At 35.9% G+C, this 10670-nt stretch overlaps 1 protein-coding gene and 1 long non-coding RNA gene across 11 annotated transcripts in view; both read right to left on the bottom strand.

Moving 5' to 3' along the window:
* Nucleotides 1-1752: 1752 nt before the first annotated feature.
* epb41a (erythrocyte membrane protein band 4.1a) overlaps nucleotides 1753-10670 on the bottom strand; it is a 70935-nt gene continuing 62017 nt past the window's right edge. For all 10 annotated transcript variants that reach the window (XM_032581738.1, XM_032581745.1, XM_032581739.1 and 7 more), the window contains 2 exons: nucleotides 6495-6597; nucleotides 1753-3556 (listed from right to left, as the gene is read on the bottom strand). In XM_032581738.1, coding sequence (XP_032437629.1) covers nucleotides 6499-6597 — 99 coding nt within the window. In that variant the 3' untranslated portion in view covers nucleotides 1753-3556; nucleotides 6495-6498. The remainder of the gene's footprint in view (nucleotides 3557-6494; nucleotides 6598-10670) is intronic.
* LOC116731892 (uncharacterized) overlaps nucleotides 5482-10670 on the bottom strand; it is a 187411-nt gene continuing 182222 nt past the window's right edge. Inside the window, exon 3 of the long non-coding RNA XR_004341650.1 lies at nucleotides 5482-5557. This is a non-coding gene — a long non-coding RNA (uncharacterized LOC116731892). The remainder of the gene's footprint in view (nucleotides 5558-10670) is intronic.

The following is a 10670-nucleotide window of genomic DNA, read 5'->3' as shown; positions in this document are numbered from 1 at the left end:
TTTTTATGCTCCTCTCCAAGTTAAGCTCCAAGATTCCTTTTTGATCGATTTTTGCATTATTTCTAGGATGTCTACTTTGAATCTATAGACAGAACATCAAACAGAATGAGGGCTGTTTGGATCATGGCCATAATAGAAGCAAAAATATTCCAAGTTTCAACTTACGGTGGTCTCGTGTCGCCCCTGACGAGATGTTGCCCTGGGTGTCCATATCAGAACCCTCTACTGTTTGTTAATATGAAATGAGTGAAATGAATTAATAATATAAACGTTTTAAGCAGTATCTGATTTAAGCTTTAGATTTTGGGTAAAATTTAAGTCTTGTCAAGAAATCAGGTTGAAATCCAATTCAAATCCCAACTTATGACTTGGGATATGTAAAGGTCAAGTCACACGTCAAGTCTAAAGTTTTGAGTCTGAGAGACTTTCTGAATGACAAACTTCCACAATTTTTTTTCTTTTGTTATTTTATAAATGTTCATAGGAACAGAGGAGGTAATTTCTTCCTTCTCATCTGTCTGTGTTATTTTCCACATAGTAAAATGCCATCTGTGCTTAGTGCTGTTGCAAACTGCAGATACCTCTGGGATGCACAAAATAACAAACAATTTTGGTTTTGTTTATGCCTTTGTCAATATCTATACAGCGAGAGTGTGAGAGAAAGGAGTGAAGGAGAGAGAGATATTAGTCACAGTGGTTGAAACCCAGCAGGGTTGTAAAATGGTGCCGTACTTCTTGATCTTAGTAATATCTTACACTATAGATATGCTACAGATTGAGCTAAAATGTATTTATTTGTTAGCATGACTCAAACGGGACCAAATTGGCAGTAAAAGGGATTTCTTGCTCAGTTTTCCAGAGTCAGATTTCTTTGCGGCTATCTGACCCCCGCCCCCATTTATTTTGGAAGGGTGGGTTTTTCTGATTGCACAAACCCCAGAGGATCTTAGGGGACGTCTGGATCCCCTAAGAACTATATGTTTAGAAGGTGTGGATTTTTATACATGATAAATGAGAGAAAGGGAGTGTGGGTGGAAGGAGACCTGTAGGCCCAACTAAAAGTAATCTCATTTAGTTTGATTAGCAAATAGGTTTAGTTGACCAATTCTAAGATAGCTGAACTAATGTGGACAAGCTAGTTTAAATTGGATCTTCCTTATTTATTTGAACCCAAAATGAAATATCTAATTAAAAACTGACTTTTAATTAGAATAAAATCTAACAATGAAGCTTTATTGATGCAGGAGTCTTAGACCATGGGATTCCACGACTGTGCTAAAAGTCAGAGCCACATATTGGGAAATGTTATAATAGCGACTGTATTCAAAGTTCTTTGGAGATTCTGTCTGTGTGCAACTCAGAGATCAGTGTACTGATCTGTAACTTGGATATTAATCTGGTTGAAATAAAATTTTCCTTTAATTTTGTGTCAACAGTCTGGATGGATGGATGGGTGGGTGGGTGGGTGGATGGACCTTATAAAGAGATCAGATTTTTGGAGCAAATCAAGCAAAAGTGTTGAGATGACATTGTACAATTCTGGAGTTGTGGATTTAATCACCTTTAAAATGCCAATGGGGGAATACCTCATCCGTCTTTTGCTTATTCTATTCTAGTAATCATCAGGTTCTTTAAAAAAATTCTCAATCAATACTACTGTGACATTCCATCAACTAAAAAAAAATCTTCTTTGTGTATTTGTGACAGAAGCAGAGAGGAATTTCATGATAATTGAAAACCAAAACAACTGTATGTACCTACAAAGTTCTTTATTTTATGCATGGTGCTCTTTACAAGTCTTCATCTGGTGTTGAAGTGTGGATTCACATTAAAGAAAATATTAAAAATGCCCATAAGACAAAGAAGTGTAGTGATGAATTAGACAGCTAAGTGAAGTAACTGTAACATGCAATTCTAAATGGAGTAAGGAAATAAAGCATCATGTACGAATATGGACAAAATCACAAGTCATACCGATAACAACATATGTCTAATCTGATTGGGCAGTGCAAAATTAAGAGGCTCATTCTGGTACCCCTGAATTAAACTAACAGTTTTATATGTTGCTGAACAATTAATGTAACACTCAGAAAAATGCAGTTATGCTTTTAGTCTTAGTTCCTGTAAAAATGGTTGTTCTTAAAAGGAGGACATGAGTGATAAAAACTGACCTGGATTTCAAAGTTTTGCTGGTTTGTTACTTTTCAAACTACTTGTTTGGGTTTTGTTCTAACTCATTTTACTGTAATCACCCATTTTCTTTTTCTGTGGACATTATACACTGTTGGGCAAACTGTTTTCCCCTTTCTCTTACTTTACTTGATCTTTACACACCTCTGCCAACAAAACTCTGTGGAAACATTTTGAGAAAACTATGTGCTTATATAGAAGTGACAAAGATAGTAAACAAACTGTTGAAAAAAACTGTTGAAAAGGTCAAAGACATTGAAGGCAGGTCGATCAGCATTTCGGTTTTGAGCACTAATAATTATGTGTGTCAGTTTCTGAACTTTTCACGTCTTTATTTTGATAGAGTCATTACTACAAAAGAGTATACACTGTCCATTTAGAAGAGTAAATGTGAATGAAATTCAGAAATACTGAAATTATACACTGCTCAATAAAAAGGGAAATAAGTGTATTTGACAGCTAGGAATGATCTATAGTCAAACATTGTTCTGAATCTAAATTTGAACTATAAAACACACTAAAAATACAATGATGGTATTAAATAAATGAAGGTAGTTTCAATACACTGTGATCTTAATGACCCCCACATCCTTTGTGTGACACAAGCACTACAACAACTGAAACAGTCAAAGGATGTCAAAGCCAAATTTCAAATGGGGGAAACAAGTAATTCCACCAGCAAATTCAATGCCCTGCTTTGATAAATCAATCTTTTTGTACATAAAATGAAAAATATCTTTTCACATTGAGAGGGAAAATAAAGTATTTACTGTACAGGAAGTATCAACTAATTCGAAAACTTTGAGAGGAATGATCCAGTCCCAACTTGTAGAATCTCACAATCTTTGTTCAGTGCAGTTTCAGAACTTTGTTAAAAAACTTTTAACTTTTAAGATTTTGGTAACCAATTTTGATGGTAAGAAAAGCTGTAGAAAAATAAAGTAGGATTCTCAAGATTAAAAGACCAAATGTCCTTAAATGTTTTTTTTTCTTAAAATCTCCACAAAATGGGAGAGAAACAAATTCACAAATATTATACCCCTATAACTATGAAAAAGTTTATTTTTTGAATTTCATTTTTATTCAAAACTTTAGGATATGCGCTGAAGGCAGAAAATGGAATAGAAAGGGTGTTGTTGGGAATTCTGGAAACTTGGGAACTTTTTAGTGACTGTCTCCTTCAACCAATACACAAACTTTTGGAGGAAAACATATTTTCCCGCTGAGGCCTCTTCCCTCTGACAAGGTCTGGTTTATCATGCCGAAAGCAGGGCAGCTGGATGTGATGACTGTGGTTGCTGAGGTAAAATGTTGTGATGGAGACATAAGGAAAAGAGGGGGGGCATCCGAGTCAGCCGTGGTGCAGCTAGAAGCATTGTGGGTGTGAAAAAAAGAGAGAGATAAATATTAGTGGAGCTGAACAGATTTTACATTCAAAACTGAAGCACCAAATAAATGTAAGCTGAATTAGATAATATATTTTTGCAGAAGGATAAAACGTAAATATTCCATACACAGGTGTTGAAAATGTTATTTCAACACCTGTGAGCTTCCATCAGTTTGAATATTTTCCTAGCAGAAGTGCTATGTTAGTATACCAGCAGCTTAAAAACTACATTGAGCACCAAAGTACAACAAAAGAACACATGAAAGCAAAAGCTCTTCATTTATCTTCATTTCCATTAAAAATATATTATTCAACTCAAAGGGAAATGAAACATTGTTGTAACGCATGTCATGTAAGATAGTTATTTAAAAAGTTGTTGTAAATGAAGGAGCTCTTGTTGTGGTCAGTATTACAGTGGTTCTGAAGAAGCCTCTAACTGAATACACTCTGATGTTGTATGATCGTCTCATGAAGAGTACACTCAGGTTTGTCTGTAATGTTCTTTATTTTATGGCATGGTCTTTCCCTTTAGATCTTTTGCATAATAGGAAAAAGGGTTTTCCTTTTATGTTTTCCGATTTTCTCTTTAAAAAAGTCTTTATTTAAGCTTTTATTGAGCTGTAAATAGAAAGAAAGACATAAAGCAATCAGAGCCCAAGACAACTTGGGTTTATTTACATGGTTTTATTACTCCTGGTAATAAAGCTATGTCATTTTATTACATGATTTTTATAATGACAATAAAGATTCTGAATATGATTATTATTATTATTTATAACTCCGTTGAGGACTACAGCCTCTGCACATGGTGCATGTGCTCTACCAAGTCAACCAAGCAGTGGTTTTATCTGCAGTCGATGTCTTTAATACTTCAATAAGTCTACATGAGTTTCTGTTTGAAAGTTAATGTATCTACCTAAATCAAATTTCCTTTCCCAGAAGTGCATGACATGACTTCAGGGAAATGACATGACTAAATTATCCATTAGTGAAATGCCTGAAATACCCCTTTTATTTACACCTTAGATATTTTACAGCTATAATATGAATTTCATTAGTGTTCAAGGACCTTTTAGGGAGACATTCAGGGCTTGAGGTATCTAAGATCTCTCAAATAAAGTGAATGCAAAGGTAAACACATTATGTTAACTCCAATGCAATATACACTATATTGCCAAAAGTATTTGCTCACCCATCCAAATCACCTGAATCAGATGTTCCTGACTGGAACACCTGACTCTGATAATTTGGATGGGTGAGCAAATACTGGGTGCTTAATTTTACAGGTGTATAAAATTAAGCACAGAGGTATGCAGACAGGTTTTACAAACATTTGTGAAGGAATGGGTCGCTCTGAGGAGCTTGGTAGATTCTAGTGTGGAACTGTGATAGGATGCCACCTGTGCAACAAATCCACTTGTGAAATTTCCTTACTCCTAAATGTTCCACAGTCAACTGTCAGCAGTATTATAATAAAATGGAAGTTTTGGGGAAAGTCAGCAACTCAGCCATGAAGTGTTAGGCCATGTAAACAGACGGAGCGGGGTCAGTGGACGCTGAAGCGCATAGTGCAAAGAGGTCACCAACTTTCTGCAGTCAATCACTACAGACCTCCAAACTTCATATGGCCTTCAGATTAGCTCAAGAACAGTGCGCAGAGATCTTCATGGAATGGGTTTCTATGGTGACCAGCTGCATCCTAACCCATACATCACCAAGTGCAATGCAAAGTGTCAGATGCAGTGGTGTAAAGCACACCGCCACTGGACTCTAGAGCAGTGGAAGCGCATTCGATGGAGTGACGAATCGCGCTTCTCCATCTGGCAACCTGATGGATGAGTCTGGATTTGGCGGTTGCCAGGAGAACAGTACTTGCCTGACTGCATTGTGCCAAGTGTAAAGTTTGGTGGAGGGGGGATCATGGTGTGGGGTTGTTTTTCAGGAGATGGACTTGGCCCCTTAGTTCCAGTGAAAGGAACTCTGAATACTAAAGACATGGATGGCAGAGTCTGGTGTGGATGAACTTGACTCGGAGACTGAGAGCCAGGCCTTCTTGTACCAACATCACTATGTGACCTCACAAATCCACTTCTGGAAGAATGGTCAAAAATCCCCATAAACACTCCTAAACCTTGTGGACAGACGTCCCTGAAGAGTTGAAGCTGTTCTAGCTGCGAAGGGTGGATCAACATGATATTGAACCCTCTGGATTAGTAATGGGATGTCAGTTAAACTCATATGTGAGGCAAAGCAGGTGAGCGAATACTTTTGGCAATATAGGGTATGTAGGCATTTGAAACACAGGGCAAAAATTGCGTGATCACAGTAAATTATATTGAGGAATTGAAGTTTTTGTCCAAGTCTTAAGTCATAAGTTAAAAATCTGGTTCTACTGTAAACAGTGCAATGGGCATGTGTCTTAAAGATGACAAAACTAAAGGACTGGACTTTAACTTGGATGCTTAAGGGCTGAGTCCACTCTGGGACTCCACTCTAACTCTTTCAGAATGTCAGTGCCCATCAGTTTTTTCAGTTCACGGCTCCAAAACAAGCTGCCCTGACATATTAGGCAGGTTTTTCTATTGCCATTTTTAAGTCTCCCTTAAAATCACACTTGTTTTCAGAAGGTTTTGACACAGTATGCGTTAGTAGGTTGTTGTTTCTGGTTTTACTTTGCAATTTATTTCATTCGGCTTTTATTGTTTTCTTTCATATTATATTAGTTTTTATTCATTTCTTGGTTTGATGTGTTTTAGTATTGCACATCACTTGTTTAAACAAATTGCTTTTAATCTCAATGAGACATGTCTAGTTAAATAAAGGTTCAATACATACAAATATGCTTTATAAATAAAACAGATTTAGATTTGGATATAATTACATTATTTATTACATTATGTATTTATACTTTACATACCTTCTTAATCTGGAGTTATCTCTGTTTCCTGGTGTACAACAACTTTGGTAACAGACATGTCTGGGTGCTGCTCCTTTGCCTCTTTAATAGCCTGAGCCAAAGCCTGAAGAGTTACATGAGACAGAAAAAGCTGGATTAGTAAAACACAACATATAAAATTCATGTTAAAATTACAATTCTGGTGTCTAAGTTCAAATTAAACAGTGCTGTAAATATGATATATTTGGACTATAAAATACATAAAAAATGTCTTTTTTATGTATTTTAAAAAAGACATTTTAGTTCCATTAGTCTTTTTAATTTTCAATGCCTGAAAAATTTTCAGGCACTTTTTAAAATATTTTTTATATATGCCGTTTATCCTCAACTTGACTTTGTTAGCACATTAGCTCCACTTTATACCAAACTAACTTTTAGCTGCATAAAAAAGATGGTTATATGAGTTTAAAAAAACTCATGTCTATAATTAGTCAAATTAGGCAGACTGTTAAATTGAATATTAGTACATTTTAGTGTGAATTTTTTTCCATCTTGGAAATATGGCAAAGTTAATTGAGCAAGCTCTGTCGAAAAAAATAGAATAAAATCAGTTTTCAAAAGTAAAGTATTGAAATAGTTTTTGTTTCACTGAACATGTGTGATTACATAGAATTTTCTGTATTCAACAAGACATAACAAAACACATATCTCCAACAATGACTTAGGAAAGCAAACTGTACATTTAAAATAATCTGTTTTGTTGTAGTTGTACTTTTTAGCAGCACAAGTGCCTAAACAATGACCAGTGCCACCATTTTGGATGTCGAAGTTATAACACAGGGTTGTACTGTCCCAATTCTCACAGTTTTACAAGCTTGTAAACCTGAAAACTAGAACCCTTATGTGCACTTGACTGATTCCACACTTCACAGAGGGGAGTACACACTGAGCATTGGGACCGGGCGTAACTTATTAAAATTTTCATACAGCTTCAGGACCCACACCGCTACTCAGATACACACATAGGAATAACTTTCTGAAGGACTGGTGTGAACATGCCCTCACCTGTTTCAGCCTGACAGAGACAGTCCCCATTAATATTTAGTACACCTGCATCTATTTGTGGACACTGTGTTCAAACATTAACAGCCAGTGAACGACCACTTTTTAAAATTCCTTTGTAAAATGTAAATGGCAAGTCCACTGAGTGATCTATATTAGTGACTTATTGTGTGCAGCAGTGCGCCACATGCACTATTGCTCTGGGAATATCGGCGACCTGGAAAATGGCACAAGCAAAGAATCTGAAAAAGGGACACAATGTTTTACTATTAACTGTCAACGCTGACAGCAAGGTAAGGTCCAAGAGATCCACATTTCACAGCTCAGGAAAAAGTTTTAACTTAAAAAAATGTATAAAGAAAGTGGGGAGTAGGCTAACTACTCCTCAGTGGCTTAATTACTTTGACAACCTTAATATCTACCTGTGTCACAGTTTGATGTGTTTCGGTTCAGTTAACACAAAAGTAAGGCGACCCATACATTTACTTTCTGACATTTTATCATTAGAGCAGGTGTTTATCAGATAATCAACCACCGCTAGCGTTCAGGCTATCACTTATTAGTGATTACAAAAATAAACATCAAGTCTGAAAATTCAAGAAACATAAAACTGTAAAGGAGTGAATATTTTTTGTGTGTGTGTGTTTATGTACTTTTGGTGTGGAAAAATGTTTTTGTGTTTTTTAATGTTAATTTCTGATACACTTGAACGTAATCTCTACTCTGTGGGCACCTGGATCTGCTTTTGTCGGTTGTCATGGCAACGGGTCTGCGTGTGACATTAAGCTGAAATGCACTAAGAGAAAAAAAAGAGAAAACAACTAGTTTTAAGTTGTTTTCCATCTATTTTTCTACTGTTTTTTTCCCTGGTCAAATTGTATCATTTATTCATATATGTGGTCATATTCAAAGCAATCATCAAATAGAATGAAACATTTCATGAAGCATAGGAATAAAGCAATAAAATTAAATTAAATTATTGGCCATTATAAAAGAGAAATTTGCTTTGTTCTCCATTGCTTCTTGACAGAATTGAAACTGTTAATAGTTTTATATCTGGAGAGAATACATATTTTACATATCCAAACATCAGCACTTTTATCAGATTTAATTTAACCACATTTTATAGAAACTGGATAAGAAATATGGGGGCTACAACCATTTGACAGATTCCTGCTCATCCTGCATTAGAACAGTATGGGTTTTGTGGACATGACTCAATGCATAGCAATGGCATCTGCAGGTACACGTCACTAGCTGTAGTGGCTAATAGGTGATGTGCAATTCAGTAATAATGATGGTCACTCTACTCCCCAACCAACCCCAAAAAAGTCCCAGTGAAAATATAGACAAGAGCAAAGACATAGTTGTGACTTGGAAAGTGGTTCCACTAGCATCACTGACATTTGTACGTTATGTGCTTTTCAGCAGCGTACAGAACCAGGGACAGCTGCAGAATCGCAGGTGAGACAGGAAAGGATATGAAAAATTAATTAAAACCTGTCTTATTGTATAATTTGACAGTAAATAAATATGTTTGCTATATTAAAGACACTTCAAATCTCATCTGCTATGTGCAATTCAGCAGGGCACAGCTTCATGCCAGCCAATTCAGGGTCAGCGGTGGAATCAGAATCACGTGATTGAAAACAATGAAGTTTGTACTGACAAGGATTCATTTAGCTTACACAGAAGTTATTTATTCCGTTTTTTGAATTCTTTAGTAACATTTTGACTGTTACGGACAATTGTTGATGTTTTTGAGCACTTCATAAAATCAGGCAATAAATGGCAGCTATATAATTGTGATAATTTTTCACAGAAAATATTTCTGAATTTTGTAACTGTTTTCAACTGTAAGAAAGCATTGAGCAAATATACAGACCCATTCCATAAAATAGAATTTGATTGAAAAGTTCAATATTTAGTAATTTCATCATCAAGTGAAACACCTTATTTAGATTATAATGACTATAGATGACTGATGTTTTAACTTTTTTTTATTTTTTTTAAAAATTTTATCAGTAATGTTTTTTTTAAGGTTTTGTTGGCTCTAGTGGCCTTTATTTGAAAGTAGTTTGACAGGAAACATGGTAATGAGAGAGGGGGAAGACATGCGGCAAATGTCACCAGGCCGGGAATCGAACCTGTGACCACCGCCACGAGGACTAAGGCCTCAATAAGTGGGTCATGCTTTGCCCCTGCGCCACCCCAGCTCCCCCTATGTTTTAGCATCTTTATAACTGTTAGTATGTTTAACACCTGCTAAAAGGTTATTATCAAAAAGTACCATTAATAAGACAAGCTTATTGAATAAGGCTGCATGACCTTTCTTTTTGACCTTTCTTAGCACTAAAAAAGGCTTTCCAGTCGCATAAACTGTGGCCAATAAAGAATGTGAAAATTTGTTCAGCCTATCACCTCCCACCCCCACAGTCCTCTTTCTTCACAATGCATCCCCACCAACTTTCAACACAAAGCTACATCCTTGGATACACATATTCAGGCATGCGCATCTGTAGGTGGCGCTACGGTAGGAAAAAAAATGTGTTTCACCTTATAACTCCAAAACTGCAAGACCCATTGTTAAAATTTATGTGGGCAATGTTTCCTAGAAAGATTCTCCAACAGATGAGCCACTGTGCAAAAGTTTTTGTTCTGGACTATTTCTCAACAGAGAGCCATGAACATTGCATTATCCAAAACCAATTTCACCCTCAAGGATTAACTCTGAGCCAAATAAAACCTATTACAATATATGTGAAAGAAGAAACAAAAACGTTATTGCAGCGGATTTTTAATTTTTTGCCCAATTAGAACTAATTAATTAAATATCGCTATGAACATCACTATGAAATTCAATTGTCCATAATTTTGAAACCGTAAATTATTCTGCAATTTCCTTTGCACCGACAACTACAAACATGCCAACATGTTAGGTCTAAGGAGACATGAGTATTGTTTATGTAGCTGTTAATTTTCCACGTTACCTAAGCTACTAAGTTGTCTATTATTTAGTTTGCAACTTATTATTTGATTGAGCTGATCATAAGTTGATGGAAGAAGATTAATGAGTATGTGGTACTCTCTGCTCTCGGTGAAGGCGGACACTTTTTTCTCTGTTCCCTTCTCCTT

Source organism: Xiphophorus hellerii, chromosome 13 (assembly GCF_003331165.1).
Source record: "Xiphophorus hellerii strain 12219 chromosome 13, Xiphophorus_hellerii-4.1, whole genome shotgun sequence".
Lineage (NCBI taxonomy): Eukaryota > Metazoa > Chordata > Actinopteri > Cyprinodontiformes > Poeciliidae > Xiphophorus > Xiphophorus hellerii.
This window is presented reverse-complemented; position numbering and strand designations above follow the sequence as displayed.